At 56.3% G+C, this 26,411-nt stretch overlaps 16 protein-coding genes across 16 annotated transcripts; 9 read left to right on the top strand and 7 right to left on the bottom strand.

Annotated features, from left to right (window-relative positions):
* Positions 1–9: 9 nt before the first annotated feature.
* Malapachy_1084 (hypothetical protein) lies at positions 10–689 on the bottom strand (the record flags this gene model as incomplete). The annotated part of the gene is made up of 4 exons (XM_018135594.1): positions 10–40; positions 67–399; positions 429–541; positions 579–689. 4 exons carry the CDS (start codon positions 687–689, stop codon positions 10–12), a joined length of 588 nt encoding a protein of 195 aa, XP_017992671.1.
* A 135-nt stretch (positions 690–824) lies between these two features.
* On the bottom strand, positions 825–2,231 carry Malapachy_1079 (rud3-suppressor of uso1-1 transport defect; the record flags this gene model as incomplete). Its single annotated transcript, XM_018135589.1, has 1 exon — positions 825–2,231. The coding sequence occupies one exon, from the start codon at positions 2,229–2,231 to the stop codon at positions 825–827; it is 1,407 nt and encodes a 468-aa protein (XP_017992620.1).
* A 589-nt stretch (positions 2,232–2,820) lies between these two features.
* On the top strand, positions 2,821–3,186 carry Malapachy_1088 (40s ribosomal protein s20; the record flags this gene model as incomplete). Its single annotated transcript, XM_018135598.1, has 1 exon — positions 2,821–3,186. One exon carries the CDS (start codon positions 2,821–2,823, stop codon positions 3,184–3,186), a length of 366 nt encoding a protein of 121 aa, XP_017992677.1.
* Positions 3,187–3,677: 491 nt separating this feature from the next.
* Positions 3,678–4,121, bottom strand: Malapachy_1065 (rpl28-60s large subunit ribosomal protein; the record flags this gene model as incomplete). Its single annotated transcript, XM_018135576.1, has 1 exon — positions 3,678–4,121. The coding sequence occupies one exon, from the start codon at positions 4,119–4,121 to the stop codon at positions 3,678–3,680; it is 444 nt and encodes a 147-aa protein (XP_017992569.1).
* A 494-nt stretch (positions 4,122–4,615) lies between these two features.
* Positions 4,616–6,298, top strand: Malapachy_1098 (ring finger protein; the record flags this gene model as incomplete). Its single annotated transcript, XM_018135608.1, has 4 exons — positions 4,616–5,988; positions 6,028–6,122; positions 6,170–6,192; positions 6,233–6,298. 4 exons carry the CDS (start codon positions 4,616–4,618, stop codon positions 6,296–6,298), a joined length of 1,557 nt encoding a protein of 518 aa, XP_017992733.1.
* A 135-nt stretch (positions 6,299–6,433) lies between these two features.
* Positions 6,434–7,507, top strand: Malapachy_1103 (3-hydroxyacyl- dehydrogenase; the record flags this gene model as incomplete). Its single annotated transcript, XM_018135613.1, has 3 exons — positions 6,434–6,511; positions 6,552–6,586; positions 6,628–7,507. 3 exons carry the CDS (start codon positions 6,434–6,436, stop codon positions 7,505–7,507), a joined length of 993 nt encoding a protein of 330 aa, XP_017992287.1.
* A 1,086-nt stretch (positions 7,508–8,593) lies between these two features.
* Malapachy_1087 (wd40 repeat-like protein) lies at positions 8,594–10,154 on the top strand (the record flags this gene model as incomplete). Its single annotated transcript, XM_018135597.1, has 4 exons — positions 8,594–8,596; positions 8,626–9,560; positions 9,588–10,068; positions 10,095–10,154. 4 exons carry the CDS (start codon positions 8,594–8,596, stop codon positions 10,152–10,154), a joined length of 1,479 nt encoding a protein of 492 aa, XP_017992670.1.
* A 122-nt stretch (positions 10,155–10,276) lies between these two features.
* Malapachy_1115 (hypothetical protein) lies at positions 10,277–12,247 on the top strand (the record flags this gene model as incomplete). The annotated part of the gene is made up of 1 exon (XM_018135625.1): positions 10,277–12,247. The coding sequence occupies one exon, from the start codon at positions 10,277–10,279 to the stop codon at positions 12,245–12,247; it is 1,971 nt and encodes a 656-aa protein (XP_017992250.1).
* A 57-nt stretch (positions 12,248–12,304) lies between these two features.
* Positions 12,305–13,540, bottom strand: Malapachy_1069 (phosphoribosyl pyrophosphokinase; the record flags this gene model as incomplete). Its single annotated transcript, XM_018135580.1, has 3 exons — positions 12,305–13,397; positions 13,435–13,474; positions 13,504–13,540. 3 exons carry the CDS (start codon positions 13,538–13,540, stop codon positions 12,305–12,307), a joined length of 1,170 nt encoding a protein of 389 aa, XP_017992657.1.
* A 459-nt stretch (positions 13,541–13,999) lies between these two features.
* Malapachy_1068 (sm-like ribonucleo protein) lies at positions 14,000–14,423 on the bottom strand (the record flags this gene model as incomplete). Its single annotated transcript, XM_018135579.1, has 2 exons — positions 14,000–14,351; positions 14,410–14,423. The coding sequence occupies 2 exons, from the start codon at positions 14,421–14,423 to the stop codon at positions 14,000–14,002; spliced, it is 366 nt and encodes a 121-aa protein (XP_017992656.1).
* Positions 14,424–14,673: 250 nt separating this feature from the next.
* Positions 14,674–16,533, top strand: Malapachy_1092 (exo1-exonuclease which interacts with msh2p; the record flags this gene model as incomplete). Its single annotated transcript, XM_018135602.1, has 4 exons — positions 14,674–14,834; positions 14,866–14,985; positions 15,013–16,505; positions 16,529–16,533. 4 exons carry the CDS (start codon positions 14,674–14,676, stop codon positions 16,531–16,533), a joined length of 1,779 nt encoding a protein of 592 aa, XP_017992731.1.
* Positions 16,534–16,555: 22 nt separating this feature from the next.
* Positions 16,556–17,122, bottom strand: Malapachy_1108 (hcngp-domain-containing protein; the record flags this gene model as incomplete). The annotated part of the gene is made up of 2 exons (XM_018135618.1): positions 16,556–16,629; positions 16,660–17,122. 2 exons carry the CDS (start codon positions 17,120–17,122, stop codon positions 16,556–16,558), a joined length of 537 nt encoding a protein of 178 aa, XP_017992292.1.
* A 135-nt stretch (positions 17,123–17,257) lies between these two features.
* On the bottom strand, positions 17,258–17,816 carry Malapachy_1109 (hypothetical protein; the record flags this gene model as incomplete). The annotated part of the gene is made up of 2 exons (XM_018135619.1): positions 17,258–17,608; positions 17,649–17,816. The coding sequence occupies 2 exons, from the start codon at positions 17,814–17,816 to the stop codon at positions 17,258–17,260; spliced, it is 519 nt and encodes a 172-aa protein (XP_017992291.1).
* Positions 17,817–18,073: 257 nt separating this feature from the next.
* On the top strand, positions 18,074–19,540 carry Malapachy_1089 (udp-glucose dehydrogenase; the record flags this gene model as incomplete). The annotated part of the gene is made up of 3 exons (XM_018135599.1): positions 18,074–18,408; positions 18,438–19,082; positions 19,105–19,540. The coding sequence occupies 3 exons, from the start codon at positions 18,074–18,076 to the stop codon at positions 19,538–19,540; spliced, it is 1,416 nt and encodes a 471-aa protein (XP_017992678.1).
* Positions 19,541–19,718: 178 nt separating this feature from the next.
* On the top strand, positions 19,719–21,340 carry Malapachy_1117 (hypothetical protein; the record flags this gene model as incomplete). Its single annotated transcript, XM_018135627.1, has 2 exons — positions 19,719–20,407; positions 20,437–21,340. The coding sequence occupies 2 exons, from the start codon at positions 19,719–19,721 to the stop codon at positions 21,338–21,340; spliced, it is 1,593 nt and encodes a 530-aa protein (XP_017992252.1).
* A 633-nt stretch (positions 21,341–21,973) lies between these two features.
* Positions 21,974–26,386, top strand: Malapachy_1090 (tpr-like protein; the record flags this gene model as incomplete). The annotated part of the gene is made up of 1 exon (XM_018135600.1): positions 21,974–26,386. The coding sequence occupies one exon, from the start codon at positions 21,974–21,976 to the stop codon at positions 26,384–26,386; it is 4,413 nt and encodes a 1,470-aa protein (XP_017992729.1).
* Between the last annotated feature and the right edge of the window lie 25 nt (positions 26,387–26,411).

Genomic DNA, 26,411 nt, shown 5'->3' with positions numbered 1-26,411 from the left:
TCGTCCCAGCTATCGGGCGAAATGAGAGGCGGACGTGTGTCTTTCGTGCCGACCCAGTTTTCGTACTGCACGTCGATACTTGGGCAGCCCTCCGAGTAGATCTGCTGCATAGCGCCATCGTGGAGCTGGAACACGATATCAAAACGATCGTCAGGGTACTCCAAATCCTTGATACCCAGCTTGTCCGCAATATCGCTCAACGTGTCGTGTTCCCAGCACACGAGCACACGCTTCGCGCCATCATCCACAGCTTTGCTGATGGAATCCACCGCACAGTCTACATCGTCACGATCACACTTGTGATGCACTTCGATACCAAGCCGTTCCCCGAGGGGCTCGACAGTCGCGAAGGGGCGAATACGCTTGCCGCTCTTCTTGAAATCCTGCGCAAAGATCGCACTGTCGGTAAGCATGCACACCATACGTACTCGACCTTGTGGTCGCCTTGGCTAAACAAACTCGCAATGCACTGCGCGCGACGCTTGCCTGTCAAGGACAACCCGACCGTATCATCGTCCACCTTCTCACCATGACGAATGAGCTGCATGGTGTTAGTCCTTGTCGCACGATACACATACATAGATCGTTGCGTCGATGGACTTGTGGCCTCGGAACTGAAACACGGCCAGACTCTGCACGAACCCTGCACATAGGGCCGCCAAGGCTACGACTACCAACAAACCACGCATGGGGGGAGAAAGTCGCAGCTGGTCGTAATAGGATCGATGTATATGAATTGTGGAAAGAGGGGCCGTGCATCCACAAGAAAAAAATTGGGCAAATAAGAGAATGTACATAGAACACGTGCTTATATCACCGCAATACTACGAAAGGTCCGAAGGAGCGTCACGCTCCGCCCGGTCCAGCTGCTCAAGACTGTGCAAGTCAAACGCCTTGCCCCCGTCCGCAGCGGGCGTAGAGGAACTCCGTGCTTCGTCACCTGGCTTTTCTTTGCCTCGCTCCACTTCCGATAGCAAAAACTCGACAAACAAATTTGACACAGACTCATCATTCGCATTCGATGTGCTAGCCTGCATCGATTTTCGGGGCGATGAGACAAGCCCACCAAGACCTAGAAAGCCATAGCCTAGAGACCGATCACTCTGACGCTGCAGACCGGCCTTTTCACGCTCCGCATCGTCCCACTGCAGAACAGAGGCAATAAGACGCAGAATCTCAAACCGTTTGGTATCCGCGCGAGGCGCCGTCAAAAATTGCAGCATCAGATTGGTCATTAGGCGACGATCCACCTGATCCTCCGACGATGTTTTTCGGAGCCTTGTCAACGCGCTGGTAAGGTGCTCGTTCAAGATGACAGCTTCATGCCGCAGCTTTCCGATCAGCAAGTTCTTCTCCTTCACTTCATGCTCAAGCTTATCACATTTCCCCTTCGCTTCAGTAGCTTCTTCCATCTTTGCATCCATATCATGAACATGTAATTTATACTTCTCCAACTCAGATTCGGCAGAATCAAGTTGGTGCTGCAGGTCACCCACAGATCGCTGCAGGTCACGATCCTGACTCTCTTGCAGTTCCTCTAGAGCCTGCTGCATCTGCCGAGCAGCCTGTTTCTCCTGCATGAAAATTCGGTTTAGCTCTGCATTGCGCTCCTCAGCATCATGCAATGTATCTTCTGCACGCTGTAAGCGTTGCTGGAGTTCATTTTTCAACGAACGCTCCTCCATACAAGCATTTTCCCAACGCTCGATGTCAACACGTTGGGTATCCAGAGTCTGTTGAAGATCTCTACATTTTGACTCGAGACGATGGATTTCCAAGGACTCATCTTTGGCATTGGCTTGCGCTGATCGCAATTTCTCAATGTCCATGGTTAAACTTTTGGACTCTTCATGCGCTAATACAAGCTCACTTTGCAGGGTAGCAGACTGTGCTTCCAATTCTCCCACTTGCAGCGTTAATCTTTCAATCTGTTGTTCACGTCGGTCCAACTCTTCGGCATCCTGTTGGAGACGCTCACCTAATGTGGTGCGCATATGCGATACCTTCGAAAGGAGTGTATTGTACTGCTCTTCAAAGGCATCTCTCTCTTCTTGTAGTCTCTCCATTTCCTCTCGAAAGGATTCGGGGTCGTGCAGATCCATATGCGCTAGCTTTTGCTGCGTCTCGTCCGATTCGAACGGCATAACTTGCGTGGGCTTGTCGTCGGATTCGTCCCTCGTCAGCGAAGAGCTGGGCTCTGTTTCCTCGGGGTCTAGCATACCCTCTTTCATCCTTCACAGAGACCAAACAATACAGCTGTAGCACGGAACCTACTCGCAATGCCAACCGGGTATCACGCCGTGATTGTCTAAACTAGCAAGGCTCCGATGCCGTCCATTCCCTCCACATACATTTGGTCGTAGGGACCAGACCCGTCTATCCAAATCCGGATATTCGTCCATCGATGCCAAAATGGGGGCCCACCATCGTATACGCTTGCGCCAACACCTAGCCTTCATTGTCACAATTAGAGGCTCTACAAAGTGTATATACAGCTTCAAGCATACATCAAAGCGAAAGGTGCAACTAAAAGAGTACCAAGAAAGACAATGTTATAGCTTCTACATAGTCTTCATACAGCTCAACCACACGACAGCTTTGACTACATGTGCTTGCAGATGGTCCAGGCCGTATGATCGTCATCCACTCACAGACACAGCGACATCACTTTTACCAATGCATGGTGATTGACGCGAGGGTTGAGGACGACACCTGCACGTGAATTATAATTCACGTGATTTTGATGGGGAAGAGAGAGCAATCGCCTGTGTACCATTTCTTTTCCTCACTTGGTCACCGCTGGTTCCAATCTAATTCAAAATGAGCTACGTCGCCAAGGACAAGGAAGTCGATGCCGCCGCTGCCCCCGTGAAGCTGCACAAGATCCGCATTACGCTCACCTCGCGTAACGTGAAGGCCCTCGAGAAGATGAGCAGCGACCTCATCAACCGCTCGAAGGACAAGAAGCTCCACGTGAAGGGCCCGGTCCGCCTCCCGACCAAGGTTCTCTCGCACACCACCCGTAAGTCGCCTTGCGGTGAGGGTTCGAAGACCTGGGACCACTACGAGCTGCGCATCCACAAGCGCCTGATCGACCTGCACAGCCCTAGCGAGGTTGTGAAGCAGATCACTTCGACTGCTCTTGAGCCGGGTGTGGATGTCGAGATCACCATTCTCTCGAACTAAATGCAGCTCTAGGCACCAAAATTGACCCTATATCCAAATCTCTTATAGATTCTGGGCATATACTCCAAGTTTGTAGTAGATTTGAAATATGTGGTCATACTTCATTCTCCGAATTGAGCTCCTGCGTGTTGGAATAAAGAACAAAGTCGTCCTAGGTAAGCAAAGCAGACTTCCAGCGCCGTTAGCGCACATGCGCTCTATGTTCTGAACTCGCAGGGATGGGACCCGCAGGAGTACAACGCAACAAAAGCGTACGTAGTAGCATCACTCTTAAAGAGGTCATGCACCAAACTCACGGGCAACCACACACTATTTACATAGACCACGCATAAATATATCGAGAAGAACAGGGTTGTATTTGCCGGTCTACATCCTGGCATCTTACGTTCCTTTTTGGTCATATGAAATACACAAACACCTCATAAGAGGGTACGAGTGTACTGTACGTATGCGATTAGTCGCGAAAGTCAAACATGGATACGCAAATGCATTTACGCAACCAGCTTGACAACGCCACCAACCTCCTTGATCTTCTTCTCAGCCAGAGCCGAGACCCAGCGGGCCTTGACAATGACCGGGATCTCAGGGAGACGACCCTTGCCGAGAACCTTGCCGTAGCCAGCAGCGAGAGTGTCAATAACCGGGACCTCCGTCGACTGAGCGTTCACGCTCTTGCGCACGTCAGTCGGGACAAGAGTCCAGAGCTTGTCGAGGTTGATGATCGGCTTGTGCAGCGGGTTGCGCAGCAGGTGGTAGTGACGCATACCAACCTTACCGAAGTAACCAGGGTGGTACCTGTCGAAGTTGGTGCGGTGGTGGTGGAAACCACCAGCAAGACCACGACCACCGGGGTGCTTGCGGTGCTTGCCGATACGACCGTGACCAGCCGAAACGTGGCCACGGTGCTTCCTGGTCTTAGTGAGGTGAGTAGGCATCTAAGGATGTTAGCACCGAGACTCAAGGATAAATCACAGCAAGACTCAAATCAGCATCATGTGTACGTGTAATATGGTGCACGTACGCATCGATGACGAAGCTGCTGCGATCGCTCATCACATACCTTAAAGTGAGTACCCGAACTTCGTGGTCGCTAGGAGGCTCGCCGAAGGACGAAGCGTCACTGAAACTGACTCTCTCGCCAAAACTATAATGATCACGTGCAGTACAGAATGGCAAGTTGGACCCTCGAGCATGGGCTTGTCATGCTTACGAATTAAAACATCGGCGTTGCTCCACAACGTCAGCGCGTCGTCTGGACGCGTGCAGCACTCGCAAGTGTGGCGCGTATTTTGCCACGGCGCCCGTTCCCATCTGAAGAGAAACTTTGCGCCTTTGGTGGCGGCACTATTATTCGGCGTGGCAAGAGCGATGTCAGAACAGGACGACTTTGTACGTATAAATGGTAAAGGAGGACTAATGCGCTGGTAAGATGTATGATGGTTATGACTCGGCGGACGACTACTCGAACTCGGGCGACGTCGACTATGACATGACTGATGCCAGTTTTGCTGAGGAGGATATGGATGCCGATGATCTAGATATCATTTCGGATGATGGGCTTTATCTGGAGCAATCGGTGACAGATATCCGCAAGAAGCCGTACGAAGTGGAATTCAAGTGTCTCTCGCTCAAGGATATTGCGGCGGCACAAAACAAAGAGATCGAGCATATCTCGGGCATGTTTATGATCCCTCCTGGCGATGCAGCCGTTCTGCTGCGCCATTTCCAATGGAATAAAGAAAAACTTATTGAAAGATACGTGGATGACCCTGAACATGCCATGATGGAAGCGGGTGTGTCAGACAACCCATCTTGTCCACGTATGGCCGATATGGCAGACTTTGTGTGTGATATCTGTTTAATGTCGGCAGAAGACTATGGTGGACAGATTTCTACAACTTCATTACCCTGTGGACATCGCTATTGCACAGCATGTTATACCCAGTATGCCCGGCAGAAAGTGAAGGAGGAAGGTGAGAGTCGCCGCATTCAGTGCATGAATGAGGGATGCAAACTGATTATTGATGAAGATACCATGTCTAAACTTCTATCTCCTGACGATTTCGAGCGGTACCGACTACTGTTGGATCGTACCTATGTGGACGACAACAACGGTTTGCGGTGGTGTCCTGCCCCTGGATGTGAGCTAGCGGTGGAGTGCGCTGTGACAAAGAAGCAGCTCAATACAGTGGTTCCGTCTGTCCAATGTGACTGTGGCCACTGGTTCTGTTTTGGGTGTGGGCTGGCGGCTCATCAACCTGTCATCTGCTCTATTGTGCGGTTATGGCTCAAAAAATGTGAAGACGACAGTGAAACAGCCAACTGGATCAGTGCCAATACCAAAGAATGCCCCAAATGTGTATCCACTATTGAGAAGAATGGTGGCTGCAATCATATGACGTGCCGAAAGTGTAAATATGAATTCTGCTGGATCTGTTCAGGCCCATGGACGGAGCACGGTAACAACTGGTACCAATGCAACAGATATGATGAGAAATCGGGTGCCGACGCACGGGATGCGCAGGCCAAGAGTCGCGCCTCCTTGGAACGGTACTTGCACTACTTTAACCGGTATGCAAACCATGAACAGTCTGCGCGTCTGGATCAGCAGCTGTACCGACGGATTGAGAAGAAAATGGAGGAGCTCCAGCATACGTCTGATCTCACGTGGATTGAGGTGCAGTTCCTCAAAAAGGCTGCTGATACGTTGACGGAGTGCCGTATGACGTTGAAGTGGACCTATTGTATGGTATACTATTTGGAACGAAACAATATGACCGAGCTCTTCGAGGATAACCAGCGGTACGTATTTGGCTCGGCATAAATCTGACGTTTTCCCAGGGATCTGGAACGAGCAGTAGAAGAGCTCTCTGGACAGCTCGAGTCACCTATTGAACGAGAGACTATTCCGGCGATGCGGCAAAAGGTGACAGATTGTACGTGGCAGTGAGAGGCAGACAGGACTAACTCAGCGCAGTGACAGCCTATGTGCAAAAGCGCCGAGAGGTATGTATATATCTCTCATGCTTTGTACTAACACAACCAGATTTTGTTGACAGACACGGTTGCTGGCTACCAGGAAGACCGGTGGCGCTGGAATGTCCCTGTGTAGATGGCAATGTAGTTCAGTTACGACAAGTGCGCACGAGCCATGTCGATACGCCTCGGCCGACAACGGGGAAGGTCGGACCGGTACGATGTACAATGCGGGGCGAGAGGAAGCGGTGTTTCTACTCTCCCTGTCAATATGTCGATGTTTGCTACTGCTGGTGCCCGTACTCTTATGGCCGGCCGCGCTGTCGGCTCGCGTTCGTTTTCCACTTCGGTATGTATGGCTGTACTTGGTCGGTAAGCTGACAATGCAGATGGCGGCGCAGAAGGATGTGAAGAACGTCACGGTGTATGTATGAGCGAGAGAGTCAAGATCTAACAAGTGTACAGCTTCGGTGCCGGTCTTATGGGTGCTGGTATTGCCCAGGTGCTTGCCCACGTTGGCCAGTACAATGTGACGCTGGCTGATGTCACCGACAAGGCCCTAGCGAATGGTCAGTCGATCATCTCCAAGTCACTCTCTCGCATTGCCAAGAAGAAGATGGCGGACAAGTCGCCGGAGGAGCAGCAGCAGTTTGTGAAGGGTGTGGTGGACTCCATCAACGTGACCACGGATGCCTCGAAGGCTGTCGAGTCCTCGGACCTTGTGATCGAGGCGATCATTGAGAACATGAAGATCAAGCAGGAGCTCTTCAGTTTCCTGGACACCAAGGCGCCGGAGGATGCTATCTTTGCGAGCAACACCTCGTCGCTGAGCATCACGGAGGTCGCTAGCTCGACCAAGCGCCCGCAGCTCTTCGGTGGTTTCCACGCGTTCAACCCTGTGCCTCAGATGAAGCTCATTGAGATTGTGCGCACGAAGGACACCAACGACGACACGCACAAGTCGCTTGTCGAGGTGGCCAAGCGCATGGGCAAGGTGCCTGTGTCGTGCATTGACTCGCCAGGCTTCATTGTGAACCGTCTCCTGGTGCCCTACCAGCTGGAGGCCATCCGTCTGGTGGAGCGTGGCGTCGCGTCGCCGGAGGATGTGGACACGGCCATGAAGCTGGGCGCTGGCTACCCCATGGGTCCATTCGAGCTCGGCGATCTTGTGGGTCTCGACACGCTGGAGCACATTGCCAAGGGCTGGCGCGAGACGTGCGCTGGTTCGGAGCACATGCCAGCGGACCTGGTGACCGAGTCGCCGATGCTCGCCAAGCTGATCCAGGAGGGCAAGCTCGGTCGCAAGACCCCGGAGAAGGGTGGCTTCTACCAGTACAACAAGTAATAGCCTTGGTAGTTCTATCCATGCTAGAAAGGTGTGATTATTTAAATGCCCACAAACAGCTGCCACACGCCCTTGGCGTAGCCGACAATTTCGTCGCCGCCCAGTTTGCTTTCACCGTAGAGACGGTCGCAGAAGGTGATCGGTACTTCTTCCACGGAGTAGCCCATGGCCTTGGCACGCACAAGGATTTCCATCTGGAACACGTAGCCCTTGGACGTCACCTGGCTAATGAGCTGCTGAATGACCGAGCGTTTGTACAGGCGGAAACTACCCGTGACATCGGTGGTACGTGGGTCGAGAACAAACGTAGCGAGAACATTGGCACCACGGCTTACCAGCTTGCGCTTCAAGTCCCAGCCGTAGACGCCCGCCCCCGTAGCCGGGCCCGAGTAGCGTGTGCCCTGCACAATATCCGCATTGCTCTTGATCTGCTTTGCGATCATCTGAGGGATAAACTTGGGGTGATGCGAGAAGTCAGCATCCATAATGATCACGAAATCGCCCGTGCACGACTCCAGGCCGTGGATATAGGCCGTACTGTGATACGCTCGTACCGTAAAGTCTCTGTATATACGTACCCAAGACCCAGTTTGCCAGCGCGGGGACGCAGAACAATATGGTCAGGACCGTACAGCGCAGCAAGCTGACGCGCGATCGTTTGCGTGCCATCCGGCGAGTTGTCATCCACAATAATAATCTCATAGTTTAGGCCCTGCTCCTGGAACATGCGGCACAACAAGAACACAATGATCGGGAGGTTGTGTCGCTCATTGTACGTGGGCAGAATCACACTGTACCCGGTCAGACGGCGTGTGATACATACCTATACTTGTGTCCTGAGGCTGTCGCTGCCACAGCGTCACCTGGCATCTCAATGACCGATGCCATACCTTGCTCTCCCAAGCACCGAGCAATCACGCGTGCGGCGGATGGGATTGTGTTGTGTTGCTTGTGTCGCCCTCCCCTGGCCGGGCGTGCGTGCGTGCGCGGCGTCTGACTAAACGCCACGCGACGTCGGCCATCCTCCAAAAAAAAGTGGACCACAGCAGCGTGTGTCCAAGATCCCACAGACCGCAGGCGCCTACGATGGTACGTAGTCTCTGCCCTACTCACACCAGAAAATCAAGGCGTTGACACGATCGTTGGATAATCATGCGCCTGCTCGTCTTGGCGATGCAGCGCCCGTCCAGCGAAATCTGGATCCGCATATGCATCCGTTTGAAAAGCCACGAGAGTATACACGAGCACTGAACGCCGCCAAGTTGGATCGCTTGTTTGCGAAGCCATTTGTGGCAGCTCTAGAAGGGCATATCGATGGGGTGTACGCACTAGCACGCCATCCAAAGCGTCTGGACATTATGGCCAGTGGTAGTGGCGATGGCGAGATCAAGCTGTGGGACTTGAATCACCAGCGCTGCCTGTACACATACCCACGCGCGCATGCAGGCATCATTCAGTCTCTCTGCATTTCGCCTCTTTCATTCTCGAACGGCACGGCATCGAAGCGCATGCTTTCCTGCTCGACGGACCGCACGATCAAGATGTGGAATGCAGACCCTGTGCCTGCAGGGCATGGCGAGTTTGCCGAGTACAAAGAAAGTGACGATGAGGACGAGGACGATGAAGTGTCAGGTGCCCATGATGCGGCGCTCTTTAGCTTGCAGCCGCACGAGCAGGCGCCAAGTGAGCCGTTGACCGTGTACCAAGGCAAAACGGCGTTCAATTCCTTATCGCACCATGCGCATTTGCCGCGTTTTGCATCGGCGTCAAGCACTGTGCAAATTTGGGACATGAACCGTGGCGGTGGCTCTGATGCCCTTGTTACGATGCAGATGGGAATTGATGCTGTGCATGTGGTGCGGTACAATCAGAGTGAGACGGATGTGCTCGCCAGTGCGGGTACAGACCGTGGCATTACGCTGTACGATGTCCGCAGTGGCAAACCACTGCACAAAGTCGTTCTGACCATGCGCGCGAACGACATTGCGTGGTCGCCCATGGAGCCCACGACGTTTGCGGTGGCCAGTGAAGACCACAACATGTATACATTTGAGTATGTATGAGCTCTACTAACGAATAGCATGCGGAATCTGTCATCTGCAACGCAGATTTACAAGGGCCACGTCGGTGCGGTGATGTCGGTGGATTGGGCTCCGACGGGGCAGGGCCTTGTGACGGGCTCGTACGACCGAACCGTGCGTTTGTGGGACGTCGGCAAGGGCGCACGATCTCGCGATGTGTACCATACGAAGCGCATGCAAAAGGTGTTCTCTGTGGCCTATACGCTGGATGCGCGATTTGTGCTGAGTGGCTCGGACGATGGCAATGTGCGCCTGTGGAAGCATAGCGCGAGCGATAAGCTTGGGATTGTATCAGCGCGTGAGCGGGCAAGTCGTGAGTATGCACAGGCCCTGCGTCGGCGCTGGAACAGTGTGGGTGATGTGGCGAAGATTGAGCGTCAACGTCATGTGCCCAAACCGATCCGATCTGCACAGAAGCTGCAGCATACGATGCTCGAGGCTCGGCGCGTCAAGGAAGAACGCCGACGAAAGCATACCAAGGTTCGTACATTATTACTCACCGTCAGAGTGGTACCAAGAAACCCAAAGCTGCCCGAAAATCGGTGGTGCTCGAAGAAAAAGAGTAGTTGTCAATCTCAGTTGTATGATTTGGTAGAAAGAGCTCCAAGGCGAAACGTGTGGAGGTGGTGGGGGCGCCGCCCCTCGATCGGCCAGGCCCGATCTGTGTCCATGGCAGAGGTGGGGGCGGATGTCCGACCCTCATCCCGGCTACGACGACGTCACTGTGGGGGAGATGGCGCGCCGTGCGATCTTGGGGCAGTTACATTTATCGCATCGGTATGCCCACTTTGAGACTACCATCACGTTCCATGAGCTGCTCAATGTGCCGTATCTCGATGGCGAATTTGGCGTGTCATGGCTCATAAAGCATTCGGTCCCTGGCCAGCGACGAGCGAATGGAGCGCTTGAGTCTGTGCAGGAACAACATAGCGATGGCGAGGGAGAGAAGACAAGGACAAGGACCAACACTCTCTCATCTGCATCCACGGACCAAATTCTGAGTGCGCCTGTCGAGCTGCATGGCGAGAATGACCACGCGCCCAGCATCACGCTAGCCTCTCCGACAATGCCCACACGAACGGCGGACTCTGAACCTGTACCTGGCTCCGAGAACCACATATCCAATTGGGATGTCTTGATAGACAAAGTGATGGCCGGTTCGAAAAAGACAGAGCAGCCAAACCCAGCACCGCCTGAGCCGGTGGTAGACCATCTCTTGCACGTTGACGCGCCGGATCCCATGCCGACCGTCGATCCACTGCACCTACAATGTATAGAAGGGGAAAACGGCACGGAGCCTGTGCACACGGCAGAGCCTAGCACACGGCATCGCTCGCACACGGGCCCGTCTACGAAATCGTCTACCTCCATCCCAACGTCGCCTGAGTCGGGAACACGGCTGTTTTTTGGCGACGAATTGGTCGTCAGCCCGAATCAGTCCACGTTGTCCCTCGATAAGCTGCGCATCGATACGAATGTCCACGAGGAGACGCCCGCACCAGCACCGAGTGTGTCTGCGAAACGGCGGCCCCATGCACGGGCCTTGCCATCATCGTCAGGTTCGTCCACTCCGACGTCTACCGCATCGCTAGTGCCGCATCGGCCGGTCCACGGCAAGTCGCCGAACGTCCCTGTGGAAAATTATGCTGTCAAGTGGGACGAAGCTGTGCATTCGATCGTACGGATTCGTATTGGGCGGCAGCCATCCGAGTCCTTAGCGGACGCCGGTGGAAAAGATACCGAGAGTGTGCGCAGTATGCGCCAAGATGCAGGAGCAGGACGTCTCCGCTCCTCGACCATGCGACTACAGATCACGCGGCAGTATACCTTGCCCAACGGCACCACTGAGCATGCGCGATTCGGGACGTTGACATTGGACTTGGCAGAGTATGCGCCTATTGTATCCGCTTCCACGCCCATGACACGCTCCGAGTCGCGGCAGTACATGCTGGACCACTGCTCGTGCAATGCCTTGCTGCGTATGACCATTGAAATGAAGTTGATCGACACGACACATATGTACCGCGTGCCACCGATTCACAAAGGCATTGTCGCCCCCGCGTCGCTTAGCCAGTCGGAGAAGAATGCACACTCGTCGGCGCTCATGCAACGGCGTAGCCAGGACGAGGAGGGGCAGGCGTCGTCCCCTACGCCGTTGCCCATCAACAAAGACCACCAATTGGGTATGGGCTTGGAATGGCATTTCAAGCTGCCCCTTCCCCTGCTGTTTCACTCGACGGTCGTCCCATCGGCTCACCTCAAGCCCAGGCAGTCGCACGAGCCTGGCGCGATGCGCGGTGGTGGCTCGCTAGCGCATGCTTTGTCCAACGATGCATCGCAGCCACGCCATGCGTACTGCCGTATGAACTCGGAAGCGTTGATCGACGAGCTGTTCAATGGATTGCTTGGCCCCTCAGTGGACCAACGCAACGAAGGAGACGTGAATCTCCCGAAGCCCAACAAGACTGCACGACTACGATGGAAGCGACTGATCCATGCCGTCACACAGAACCCACGGCGTGCGTACTCGGGCAACGATGTGCCGCCCACGCGCCCACGACGCCGGGCTGACTCGTTCCGGCGTGTGCCGCCGCTCCCTCCTTTGCATGTGCGCTTCGGACGCACAGACGCCCAAGACGAAGCGCCGTTGACGTCGTAACGCATGCCACCTATAGAACGCCCTCTACTTCGGAAGAAAAATCTCTGTTTATACAAACTATGCATCCTCGCTCGTCGATACTTGACGCAGCGGGCTCGGCGCTACGACGCCATGCTCGGTCGATGTCGAAAAGGCAGGGAACGTGCCGGGTGTCTGCTGCACAGGCGTCGTCGTCGCAGAGCGCGGAGGGCTCTGCATCGGCGTATCGGAGCCATGACGATACGGCTGGATCGTGTCGTAAGGGATCTGAGAGAAGAGCACAGAGACACTCTCGCCGTAGTGCGAACGACGAATCGTCTCGGCCAGAATGTGGCTGATATCGATCTCTTCGATCTTCTCGCACTTGGAGCGGTTCGCCAGCTGCGGCAGCGTGTTCGTCACAATCAGCTTCTCCAGGCTGCTCTTGCCAATGCGCTCCAGTGCAGGCTTCGAGAGAATACCGTGCGTGACAATCGCAAAGACGCGAGCCGCCCCGCTCTCCTTGAGCCGCTGCGCAGCGAGATCAAGAGTGCCACAGGTGTCGGCCATATCGTCCACAAGCACCGCCACCTTGTCCTTTGCATCACCCACAAGCACCATACGCGAGACTTCGTTCGCCTTCTTGCGTTCCTTGTGGAACAGCGCAAAGTCCACACCCAGCTGATCCGCAATAGCCGTCGCTCGCTTCGCACCACCGGCATCCGGCGAGACAATCACAATGCGATCCATGTCAAGCATCTCACGCATGTACTGCAGTGCCGCAGGCTCCGAGTACAGATTGTCGACAGGCACATTGAAGAAGCCCTGGATTTGCGATGCATGCAGGTCCATAGTAATCACATGGTCGCAGCCCGCCGTCTCCAGCATGTTGGCAATCAGCCGCGCCGTAATGGGCGCACGGCTCTTGTCCTTCTTGTCCTGGCGCGCATAGAAAAAGTGCGGGATCACAGCCGTGACACGACGAGCACTCGCCGACTTGCACGCATTGATCATAATCAGCAGCTCCATGAGCGACGTGTTGGGGCTCACAGGGTTGCCGTCATTGTCGTACGTCACACACGACGTGTTCAGAATGTACACATCGTGCTCACGCACAGACTCGTGCATACGGACCACCAACTCGCCCGCATCGTTCTTCGAGATACTCGCTTTGCCCAGCGGGAGACCCAGTCTGCATCGTGGTTAGATGGCAGGGACGCTATACATACCGCTTGCACACAAGCTGCGCGAGCTCAGGGTGACTCGTTCCTAGATATAAGCACACACAATGTACCTACCGCAAAACACCTTGATGTCGGCCAGCGTGTTGCTCATTTCGTCCGTCTGTGGGGTGGGAGTCGGTTCAGCGCCTGTGCGAGAGCGCTGCAAAAAAAAAGCAGGCAGTCGGCCGGTAAGAAAGGCTTACTTCCCATACCTGCACGCCGAGCGCTGCCGAGCGTCCAAGCGAACGAACAGACGCGAGCGGCACGAAGGCTACAACGCATGGTACACAGAAGGCTACAGTCCAGTATAGAAGGCTACAAGACAGGGTAGGTGCCAGACGTGGGCGGTATACAGCCGTACACCTTGGATCCTGCATAGGAGGTAGGTGCGGCTACGAGCGTAAAAACATCGACAAGAGAGCCTGGCAGCGCAGAAAAAAAAAAAGGAAAGAGGGCCAAGCAGCAGCATGCCGTCGGCTCGACATGGCGCATGATAGTATATCTGCCATAGCATGTAGACAAGACAGCACGTGGACCTCTGCGCATGGGGGCAGATACAAGTCGACCAGGCTTACGGCCGGCCACGTCCACGCCCACGGCCGCCACGCCCACCACGCGCACCGCGCCCACGGTCTGCACGTCCGCGCGTCGATGCTTCGTCCTTCCGCTTGCCCTTCGGCCGCGGCGCATCGTCGACAAGCAGAGTATCCAGAGGCAGCGCATCAGGCAGGATCCAGTATCGCGTGTTGTTGCCACGGATCGACAAGGTATCCAAAGAAATCGGCTCACCACCGCGGACCGTCATTTTGACGGCTTTTAAGTGTGTGTTCATCTGTACGTCCACACCTGTCACAGTGCCGTGGACGATCGTGCCATTCTTCAGTTCAATGGTCACGCTCTCATTGTTGAGCTTCATCAAAAACCTGGCTTGTGTTAGCACCTTCTTCTCTCTATATCGGCACACACGCCGACTTTACATACCGAACAAGCTTCATAGTGACAAATCCACGTCGTCACGTCGTAGCCCCTTGTCGTTCGCCGCCGTCGACGGCGCTAGCGACTCCCCTCGCTCTTCGACGATGTCACGTGATGGGCGTGAAGCCGCGCGCGCGTACGGCGGCGCGCTTCGCCGCGCGTTCGCGTGCCTCACGCACGTACCGTACACTCTTACCTCGAAGTGCATTAGAGGACCAAGCCAGTCATACTACCGACAGCGTACTTGGCTAGAACGAGCTGCCTAGGGCTATGGGAATTGCCGGACTCCTGCCCTTGCTGAAAGATATCCAGCGCGATTCGCATGTCGAAGCGTATCGCGGCAAAACGCTCGGCATTGATGCATATGTGTGGCTGCATCGTGGCGCGTATGCGTGCGCTACGGAGTTGGCACTAGGAAAACCTACAACACGGTACGTATGAAGTACGCACGCTGATGACTAGTTATATCACTTATGCGATGCATCGCATAAAAATGCTGCAACACTACGGAGTGCGTCCCTATGTGGTTTTTGACGGCGGCCACTTGCCCAGCAAGGCGGGCACGGAGGCGGAACGCGCAGCGTACGTAATTTTCTTACTAACGCATAGACGTCGGAAGGATCATCGCGCTCGGGGTATGGAGCTGCATGCGAAGCACCAAAATGCAGCGGCGCGTGAGGCGTTTGTACGAAGCGTGGATGTGACGCCTCAGATGGCGTATGAGCTGATCAAACAGCTCAAGGCCCATGGCATTTCGTACATTGTCGCGCCATATGAAGCAGACGCGCAGTTGGCGTACTTGGAACAGGAAGGCCTCATTGACGGCATTATCACAGAGGACTCTGATCTGTTGGTCTTTGGATGCAAAACGGTGCTGTTTAAGTTGGACACCTATGGCCATTGTGTCGAGATTCATCGCGATCGGTTTGCTGCGGCGAAGCAAATCAACTTGGCTGGGTGGACAGACAAGGCGTTCCGGCAAATGGCCATCTTGTCGGGCTGTGACTACCTTCCCTCGATCGTCGGAATGGGCCTCAAAAATGCACACCGATTGCTGCGCAAGTACGACTCTATTCATCAGGTGCTACGAGCCCTGCGTCTCGAAGGTAAAATGACTGTGCCGCCCAGCTATGCCGAAGACTTTGAGCGGGCTGAGTTTACCTTCGCACATCAGCGTGTGTGGGATCCGCGAGGGGAGGGGAGTATGACGACTCTCACGCCCTTGCCCAGCGAGGCGGCAAAGGAACACATCGCATACATTGGCGCGCCGCTGACTTGGGACCAGGCCCGCGCCATTGCGCATGGCGAATGGTGTCCCATCACACAACGTCCTTTTGCTGCCTCTGCAGCGTCATGGCAAGCCCCCACGTTGGCCACGCCATCGCAGCCACGCGCAGCCCAGCCTACGCTCAATGCCTTTTTCCGACGCACGCCCTCGGTGCCACGTTCGACAACAATTACGACCGCTGTAGTCACCCCTGTGCCTCGTGGACTTCAAGAAACAGAGTCGTCTTGCAGTACAGCCGAGTCGCTCTTTGATACCACCGTCGAAAAGAGAGAAAGCACGCCGTGCACATCGCCTGTGTCAGGCATTGACGAAGACGAGGCAGCCCATACCAAACCATCGTCGCCACCCTCGCCGCTCTCGTCGCCCCTGTGTGCTCGTCATAGCGATGTCGATGCAGGCATTTCCAGCCCTACATCGTCGCCGGTCGCCTCGCCACCACGTAAGCCGCCGCTGACCAGCACGCCCTGTGTACGTCGAACACCATCGGCGCCTGTGACTCCCGGCTTGACGTGGACAACGTCCGCTGCCGCGTACTCTGCCAGCGGCGAAGAGGCCAGTGACAACGACGATATGGCCCGCCGTGCTGCATGGTTCCAGCGTTTCCGATTCTCTGGCGCACGAGCACGGCACGTTGTGTTGCCAGGCACATCGCCATCCCCATCTCCGTCCACGGACCCACGCCCTACGCCGCCTCGCTTGCCTCTCGGGAAACGTGCTGTGCCAGAGACACCTGGTACGCCAGGCACGTACGCCAAGCGAAGGGCCATGTCAGATACCCCTCTTCGTACGGATGCTACTACGCCCAGCAGCGGAAGTATGAAGCTGTTGCAGTTCCAGTATAGGGATCCTGCTACATAGTTTCACTTAGCGACCACGCCGAAATTCGACATGCGATCGGGACGACAACTTCTGCTCCGTGAACACCTTTTGCTGCTCGGCTGCTGGGTCAGTACGGTAGGCCCACATACCTAGTTTGGATGCTTTGCCATGTTGGAGGACATCAGGATCAGTCACACCCCAGGAGGGTACCTCGCCTTGTGCCCTGGCAATAGGCACATAGTTGCTCGCATGTTCGTCCAGCTCCGCCCATTCCACCAGTTTGGTATAGATGTGAGGATTGTGAAAGGCGCGGTTCCGAGCGAGCGTGGCATTGAAGTGCTTGCCCTTCTGTTTTAGCTCGTGAAAATGGGCGAGTTTGCACGCTAGCTCGGCGTCCACACCTGTGTGCACTTCCGTGCCCAAGCCCCATTCCGCCTCTTGATCATACGCACGTGGTGGCGGTCGAAGGTGGGCAGGTATGGTGGTGGGAGGCCAGCGAGGAGTCTCTACCTCCTCCTGCGGTGGTGCGGCTGCGGCTGCTTTTCGTTTGGCACACCCGCGAATGTGCAGGTCATCCTGGTCAGCGCCTGGCCCAGTGGGCGGCGTAGTCATCGTTGTCGTCGCGAGACAGGGATCTTTTTACTTCCTCCACATAGACCACTGCCGTAAAAGCGGCCGTTTTCGTACAGACCGCAAGCACTGGTCAGTGCCTTATAATATACATTTCAAGAAACTCTACTATACAAGCTAGGACGCCCAGACGGGCTTGGTAGACAGTGGCATATCCTCTTCATCAATACTTGCGGCCAAATCTGCAGCCAACAGCGTAGTGACATGCTCACCGCTTTCTGTCTCTGCACGAGGTCGCGCCGGAGCAAACGCTACGCGACGTGTGCTTGTGCTACTCGCCCCGGTTGGCTCTTCACCTGTGCCTGGCGCAATAGGGCCAAGCCGACTTGGCGCAGAGGCGCTGCTACCGTCGCTGGTTGGCGTAGGCGCCGGCGACGCTAGCACAATTTCGCTGCCAATCATGTCATCCCATTGGCCCAGCATGACCGTATCGCCCACTTTGAGGATCGGTGCGCGTGTATCCATACCCTAGAGCGCATTAATAGGCCCCTCCTACTGCTATACATACCGACAACGTCACATCTGTCCCAGGCGCTAGCGTCAAATCGACATGGGACGTATTCGCTGTTTGTGACAGATCCAGCACAATCAATTCACTTGTGTCTTCCTCCAGAGTCCAGCCCTCACCCTCTGGTGCGACCAGCGTCTCGACGCGGTGCCATGACGCGTCCTCCATGCCTCGGCAACCCCCGGGGCGACGCGCGCGCGGCCCCTTGGTTTTCGGTAGAGGGCGTGCACGTGCGAGGTGCGCACGGAGCATGCCACGTGCGCCCTCCCCCGCGAGACGTATGGGGCATGTACAGAGGCACGCACCCGTGCTCTAGTGTGCTGTAAGTGTACACGGACTGGTTTCCTTTGGAACGAAACCACTTTCGTCCATCTTTTGCACAACTGCGAAGCTGTGCTTCTCAAGCACAGCCCCCCTTACTTTCCATGGTCCCTGAAAAGATTACCTCTATTTGCTGCATCGGCGCTGGGTACGTCGGTGGACCTACTTGCTCCATCATCGCCCAGCAATGCCCCGAGATCAAGGTCACAATTGTTGACGTCAACCCACAGCGCATTGCTGCATGGAACTCGGAAGATCTCACGCAGCTTCCAGTGTTCGAACCCGGCCTGGCTGATGTCGTCGGCGAGTGCCGCGGTCGCAATCTGTTTTTCACGACCGACATTGATGGTGCGATTGAAGAGGCACAGATCGTGTTTGTCAGCGTCAACACGCCCACGAAAACGTCGGGTGTAGGCAGCGGATATGCAGCGGATCTACGGTATGTATGCACCTTACCTAACTCAGCAGCTATGTCGAAGCGTCTACTCGTCGCATTGCCAGCGTCGCCAAATCGTCGAAAATCATTGTCGAGAAATCGACTGTGCCATGCCGCACAGCTGCCTCTATGCGCGCCATTTTGGAGTCCAACAGCAAGTCTGACGTGGAATTCCAAATTTTGTCGAACCCTGAGTTCCTCTCTGAAGGCACTGCGATCCAGGACCTGTTGTACCCTGACCGTGTGCTGATCGGCAGCCTCGACACGCCGCACGGCCGTCATGCTGCTGACCTTCTGAGTGATTTATACCAGCACTGGGTGCCTAAGGAGCGCATTCTGCACACTGGTCTGTGGAGCAGCGAGCTGAGCAAGCTCGCAGCCAATGCCTTGCTTGCACAGCGCATTTCTTCGATCAATGCCATCTCGGCCATCTGTGAGGCTACAGGGGCCAATGTTGACGAGGTTGCGCATGCGTGCGGCTTGGACCGACGCATTGGCCCGCACTTCCTACGTGCCAGCGTTGGTTTCGGCGGTAGCTGCTTCCAAAAGGATATCCTCAACTTGTCGTACCTCAGTGAGAGTCTCGGTCTTCCGCAAGTGGCCGAGTACTGGCGCCAAGTCATTACGATGAACGAGTACTCCAAGTCCCGCTTCGCGAAAAAGGTCGTGCAAACGCTGTTCAACACTGTGACGACCAAGCGCCTGGCCATTCTTGGCTTTGCGTTCAAAAAAAGATACGGGCGATACGCGTGAGTCGCCTGCCATTACCTTGTGCAAGCACTTCCGCGAAGAGGGTGCACACATCGCCATCTATGACCCGAAAGTGAAGCGCGAGCAGATCTACTTGGACATGTCAGAGCCTGGCGTTGTGGATGACCGCCGGGCGCTGGAGGAGCACATCACCGTGTGCCCCTCTGCTCTTGATGCGTGCTATGGCGCCGAGGCTGTGGTGATCGCAACGGACTGGGATGAATTCAAAGAGATCGACTGGTCTCTCGTGTACAATGTCATGCGTAAGCCGGCCGTGGTATTTGATGGTCGTCGCGTCGTTGATCTCGCACAGCTTCGTGCGATTGGCTTCAAGGCGCATGCCATCGGTGTGGGGCCAGAGCTGCAGGACAACGTTTGGGTGTAGCCATAGTCTCCATAGCTTCGTCGCCCGTACCATGTGGATCTGTGCGTAGCATTCCACGTGACGTCATTGGGAGCCAGCAGGGGGTGCGTGCAGACAAGCCCGGCGGCGCCCTCCGGTGAGGGGTGGAGTGAAGCGGCGATCCTCCATCACTCCACACCGGCCACCCATGCTTGACACCATGGCAGGTCCTTCTACAGCCCAGCCTGATTCTGCTGTCTCCGCCCCGCCTATGGAGCCGGCGCTGCCACACACTACACCACGTGCGCAGAGCCTAGTGCTTCCTACGTTTGAGGACACGTTTGAGCGGCCTCCGCGTGTATGGCCAGCACGTCAGGGCCTCATGGGTCGTGCTGTGAATGCCATTAGCAGCATGTTCCAAAGCCCGTATGAAATCACACGCGAGCTGCCTCCGCAGTCGGAAAGTGGTGCCTCCGTACCGCACCTGCATGCTCTGCATGAGCAGGCTATGCCTCGCTCGTACCATCTGCTGGGCGATACGCGCTTTGGCCATATGCGCGGGTACCGCCAATCGAAGCGGATTGTCGTTCTCGGTGTGCATGGTTGGTACGCACAGAGCCTGCTCAAGAATGTGATCGGTGCTCCCATCGGCACGTCCATACGCTTTGCGTCGATGATGGCCGACTCCATCCGCCGTCAATTTGCTGATGTAGATGTCGAGCTGGACGACGAGGCGATTACGACCATTGCTATCCAGCACGACGGGCGTGTGCAGGACCGTGCTGATCATGCCTTCCATGCCATTCAAGCGAATGCCGAGTGGGTCGATGCGCTGCACCACGCCGATGCTGTGTTTGTCGCGGCCCATAGCCAAGGCGCCCCTGTTGCGACTCTTTTGCTGTCGAAGCTGTATGTGTATGCGCGACTAACGTATCCAGGCTACAGGAGGGTATTTTGCATGTAAAGCGTACACGCATGTGTCTTCTCACCATGTGCGGTATCTTCCAGGGTCCGTTTGCCCACTTGAAGGGAACCATCGCTACGCAGTATATCAACTACTTCGAGACGTCGGCTGCGCGCGAGCTCTTTGATTTCCAGAACTCGGACTCAGAGGTTTCGCAGAAGTTGCAGTCAGCGTACCGTTACATTCTTTCGGCGGGCGCCAAGGTCGTTCATGTGGGCTCGATGGACGACAATGTCGTACCGCTCTTCAGCGCACTGTACTCGTCTGCAGCTCACCCCTCGATCCTTCGCGCTGTGTTTGTCGATGGCGTTGCGTTCCCGAAAAAAGACTTTTTGATCATGCTCATTGTGCTGTGTGTGGCTATCCGCAATGCCGGCTTCCATGACCACAATCTCCTTACACTTTTGAGCTCGTCTGTGGCCGGCTCTCTGTATTCCGGCCTTGGCCACACCGTGCTGTATGATGAGCCGGCCGTGTACGATCTCGCAGCGCGCTACCTATTTGAGACATACTCACCACGCACATCCGGTGCGTCAGAGATTCCTCTGGTGACGATGCCCTATGCGCCGCAGCGATGGAACTCGTACGAGCTGCCATGGAGTATGCGTGGTCTGTTAGAAGACAATGTGATCCAGCACTTCTTCTCCAAAGATATCCGCCTTGTACTGCAAGACTTTGCTGCATGGCGTCCTATCGGGAAGCAGCTGAAAGAGCTGCAGTGGCGCCTCTCGCCACTTCGTACCGTCAAGCTACCAGCGGAGATGGAGCGGCCCGAGTCACAGACGACCTGGTCGGGCGACGATGAGAAGGACTATGATGAGACTACGATGCCATCCATTGCCAAGACACACCATGGCAAGCCTGTATCAAAACTGTAGTGATGCGTAGAATGAAACCTAAGAACAGAGGGAGGGCGTCCCATACTACGACTGTGCGTCAGCGGACGCCGTCCGTGTGCGGAGAAGGTCAGGCTTTTCACGATATGCTGCATCAGGTCTGGGCACGGCCCATTGACATGTGATTGGACATACATGCATCTTTGTACTTTCGTCGCATCGATCGGCAGCTTGCTACCGCCCCCAGGTACGTCCTTTTGTGACATTATGCGCGCATGTGGAGGTCAATTAGCCGCCGGCGCTGACCTCGCAGCCGCTGCTGCACCACGGCTCGGAGAATTCCACGGCTGGTAAGAGAGCGCACACTGTTACCTTACCCGCTCAGGGTTTGCTTCTAAGGGGGTGCCGACGTACCAGAATTCTTTCCTGCTCTCGATCGCAGGCTACATTGTTGGCACTGTCATAATGAAGCGATGCTGGCCTCCTTCCGATGAAGACTCTGAAGGGGATGTCTCGGGAGCCACATCGTCTCCCACATCCATGCCTCCATCGGAGGGGCTAGGCCATCGTTTGTCTCAATCATGTACATCAGCTGAGCTGATTGCGTCTACATTGCCGAGCAGCGTGCACTTCTACACCCAAGGCGACCTAAATCGACGCTCTTCCGCCGCAGGGATGCCCAGTGAGCCTGTGCCGTCCCACATTACTGAGCTCCTCAATGCCCTTCCCCAAGACCGTATACACTTGACATCCCTAGTGGATCCACGACGAACTGAGCGAATGCATGACTATTGGCGTTCAGCTACATCCTCCCATACGAGTGTCCCTCGAACGCGAGCCATACCACCACCTTCCCTGGAGGCAGACGACCCACCGTTCGTCACAGAAACTGACGAGCCGAATCTTCAGGGCCACCACGAGCATCTGGCACTCACAGAGGGGCATTTGACGCACCTTTTTCGTGGGCTCGACCACGGCCTGCTGGGTGCACACGAGCCGCGCTCTGTGCCTTTGTCCACCTCCACGGATGCGCCACTGACGTCATCTATGCCGCAGGTGGACGCCACCGCGAAACAGACCGTGGGCGACCAGCCATGGCAGGCAGAGATCCCTGGATGGGCACCGGGGCAGGTGCCGGACGCGCCATGCATGACGTTCCCAGAGGGCGTGCAAGCTCCCTCTACGGTGTTTGAGCATGCAGCCGCGATCCATGGCACGGATCGCATGTCGACAGCGGTCCGTGACCATGTCCTTCGGTATGCCCATACCTTGTATGCGCGCTGGGCGTCGTCTCAAAAGCCTGAGGTTCCCACTACGCGGCCGCCCACCACCACTCCGAAGGTGCGGGCGCCGCCGCCCTCGCTCATGCTGGCCTTGCTGTACCAGCTGTACCAAATGGACCCGACACACATACCTACGATGCTTATCCTGTCCTGTACATATTTTCTGGCCGGCAACTTGCGAGCGTCGCTGTGGTACAGCAATGCGATTCTGCGCCTCGATCCGCATTATATTGAGGCCATGTCGAACATAGGCTGTGCCTTGCGGGGTCTTGGGCACTGGCAGGAGGCTGAGCAATGGTGGTGGCGCGCCCTCCATTTGTCGCCAGGGTACTGGGACGTCTTTGAAAACTTACTGGATGCGCTGTGTCATCCTGTGGCATCGACATCCGACATGCCAGGCCGCGATCCTCAATGGGACATGGCTCTGCGGCTGTGCGACTTTGTGGATGCGCATATTATGCTCGTCCGCCGGCCGATGCGTGCAAGCGCTGCTGCTTCGGATGCATCGGGCCGAATTCAAATCGGGTTAAATGCTGGCACGTACGAGCCCCAAGCGCTCCCACCTTCGTGGTCGCTGGCTGTGGTGCCGCGCGTGCAGCATCTGTTCTTTGCCAAAGGCAACCTTACCTATGCCCTACCAGGCCATGCTCCCGCGGCGGCTGTGGATGCCTACCTGCGTGCGCTCGAAGTTGTGCTGAGTTCTCGCGGGCAGCCCAGCTTCACGCTGCGTGACCTGGTCGTAGCCGTGGTGGTGTTTGGGATGCTGACACATGGCTCGGTAGTTTCGGGGCAGGCACCGGGCCCGGTCCACCACGCAATGGCAGACGCCCTCGGCATCGACCTACGTCATCCGGCAGAAGCCCAGGCAGTCACAGAGGGTCGGTACCTCCTCCTTCACTCCCAAGGTCTCTTGGGCTTGGTCCATGCCGCAGGGGATCGCCTCGTTCGTGTGCTCTTGGAGGCGGGGGGCGGTACTCTCCCCACCGTGCTCTTCCTCCCGGAGCAGATCAGTAGTATGGCCGAGGTGCTATGGGCCAAGACGGATGGCACCTTCCCTGTGTTCACGACGCTCCAGGACCCACTGGCCAAGTCCACGGCGCTGCGTACGCAGGTGGCCCACATGAGTGCGACCATCCTTTTGGTGCTCGCCAAGGTGTTCCAGGACACACTAACGGCATCCACGGCGCCTGTCCACCAAGACCTCTCGCTTCGTGGCCTCCCGCTGAGCACGTCGTTGTTGCTGGTCTTGCACTATCTCTCCCTGGCGTGGCATATGCGAGCGCCTACATGCAACAACCTCGGCATCTTGTTGTCCAGTTTGCCTGTGACGACCAGTGTCGTGGCCCGCGAAGGAGAGCGTGTAACCCTGTACGGCCCACCGCTGGCGTTGCGGTACTATGCGCTGGGCCTACAGCTGGATCCACGTCACTCTCACCTGTACACGAACCTCGGCAGCCTGCTGAAGGACATGGGCCGACTCCCCGAAGCCATTGCGATGTACGAACGAGCTGTCTCGCTGCATCCAACGCTCGACGTGGCGCTGGCCAACCTCGCCAGCGCGATCAAGGACCAGGGTCGACCGCAAGATGCGATTCCGTACTACCAGCGCCTTGTCCATCTCCATCCGCATTTCCCAGAAGGGCTTTGTGGGCTGGTCCACGCGATGCTCTGTGTGTGTGACTGGCGCATGGTCTACCCACCGTCCGGCTCCGGCTGGATGAACCGCGCTGTTGCCACAGTTGCTCGGCAACTGCAAGTGGGCTCCAAGTACGGCCGCGGTCTGCTACGTCTCCAAGCCAATCTCGATACATGGCTCGACATGATCGTGCGGATGCTGGGCGATGACCGATCGCATGTCCGCGAGCTCTGGCGCAAGAAACTCGAGCCGTTCTTTGCGCCGCACACACTCGCCGAATGGGTCAACGAAGGTGGGTTCCTTTTGCGGCTGGTCGAGCGGTTGATGCGTATCTCGCAGTGGCGCTGGTACCACGACAAGTACAAGCGCGGCGAGGCGGCTGAGTCGCATCGGTACGACCGCCTGGTGCTGCCGTCCAGTCTGATGCAGCCGGCCGCTACGTCCGTGTTGCCGTTCCACACGTTTACATACCCGCTCTCGCCGCGCCAAGTGCGTCTCATCTCGCATCGCACAGCGCTGCGTACGACGTACTCGGCCCTTTCCCAGCCATGGCTCCCACGCCATGTCCTTCCGCCGCCGCCGCCGCCCGTCGAAAAGCTGCACATCGGCTACGTGTCGAGCGACTTCAACAACCACCCCCTTGCGCATCTCATGCAGTCGGTGTTTAGCTTGCACGATCGGCATCGCTTCACGATTTTCTGCTATGCGACCTCGCCGTCCGATGCGACGAGCTACCGCCAGAAAATTGAGCGCGATGCGCATCATTTCCTCGATGTATCGGCATGGACGTCCGAGCGCATTATCCGACGTGTGCACCAGGACCAAATCCATATCCTAGTCAACCTCAACGGGTACACCAAAGGCGCGCGCAACGACATCTTTGCACCACGCCCGTGTCCTGTCCAAATGCAGTTCATGGGCTTTGCTGGCGGCCTCGTGTCTGGGTGGACCGACTGGCTCGTCGTCGATCCCATTGTGTGTCCTCCTGCGCTGACGGCGTCTGAGCAATGGCGCAAGGCCTCGTACGAACCCAGCCCCACGGATCTGGGGGCCGATCTCGATCCCGAAGGCGAGCATGACGACTGGGTGTACAGTGAGCGCATGTTTTACATGCCCCATTCGTTCTTTGTGAACGATCATGCGCAAGGGTTCCGCGAGCCGGACATTGCGCCGCTGGAGCCAACCGACGAGGACGCCTCCTCTGACGACGCTGCTACGCGATGGCGACACGAGGAAATTCGGCGCTGGCGTATGCGCAAAGCCATTTTCCCTGCCTTGGCCGACGATATGGTGATCTTTGCGAACTTCAATCAGCTGTACAAAGTCGATCCAGCGCTCTTCCGTGCATGGCTGGAGATCCTTCGTCGTGTGCCTCGCAGCATTTTGTGGCTTCTTCGCTTCCCATGCAGCGCGGAAGAGCATTTGCGTCGCGATGCCGAAGAGTTTGGCGGGCCTGACGTTGCGTCACGCATCGTCTTTTCGGACGTCGCCGACAAACACCTGCATATCTATCGCGGCCGCGTCGTGGACTTGTTTCTCGATACAGTCGAATGCAATGCGCACACGACAGCCGTCGATGTGCTTTGGTCTGGTTCGCCCGTCCTCACGTGGCCAAAGCACATGCACAAACTGTGTTCGCGCGTCGCTGCGAGTCTCTTGCATGCTGTGCACTTGGAGAAGCAGCTCGTGGTCCACACCATCGAGGCGTACGTCGATCGCGCTGTGGCCCTCGCCACGTCCCTGGCGTACCGCTACATGACGCGCACGCCAGCGGCCCAGAAGGCAGAGGAGGAGGCATATGCTTACACAGACGCCGCCCCGCCGACGGCTCACGATGCGTCGGGGATGCCGCCGAGCCAGCAGCCTGTATACTGCACCTCTGACGCCATTATAAACTCCTTAGTGATTCCCGACGAATCGCCTATCTTTTTCCGCACGGGGACCGGCGAACTGCTGGACATTCGTCGGTCGCTGTTCCTTTCTCGGGACCATTCGCCCTTGTTCAACACACGTGGATGGACTCGATGCTTGGAAGCCGGCTACGAAGAAGCATGGCGTCGTTGGGAAGCGGGTACCGATCGCGAAGATTCGCCGGAGTACGATGCTTTGCCCTCTGATGCCCCTGAAAAGCAAAGCAGCCATATTTGGCTGCCTCCCTATTCCATGTAACCTTTCCCCTTTACTGCATGTAGCT

Source organism: Malassezia pachydermatis (genome assembly GCF_001278385.1).
Source record: "Malassezia pachydermatis strain CBS 1879 chromosome Unknown scaffold3, whole genome shotgun sequence".
Lineage (NCBI taxonomy): Eukaryota > Fungi > Basidiomycota > Malasseziomycetes > Malasseziales > Malasseziaceae > Malassezia > Malassezia pachydermatis.
The sequence above is the reverse complement of the archived record's forward strand: the minus strand, read 5'-3'. Positions and strand labels throughout refer to the sequence as shown.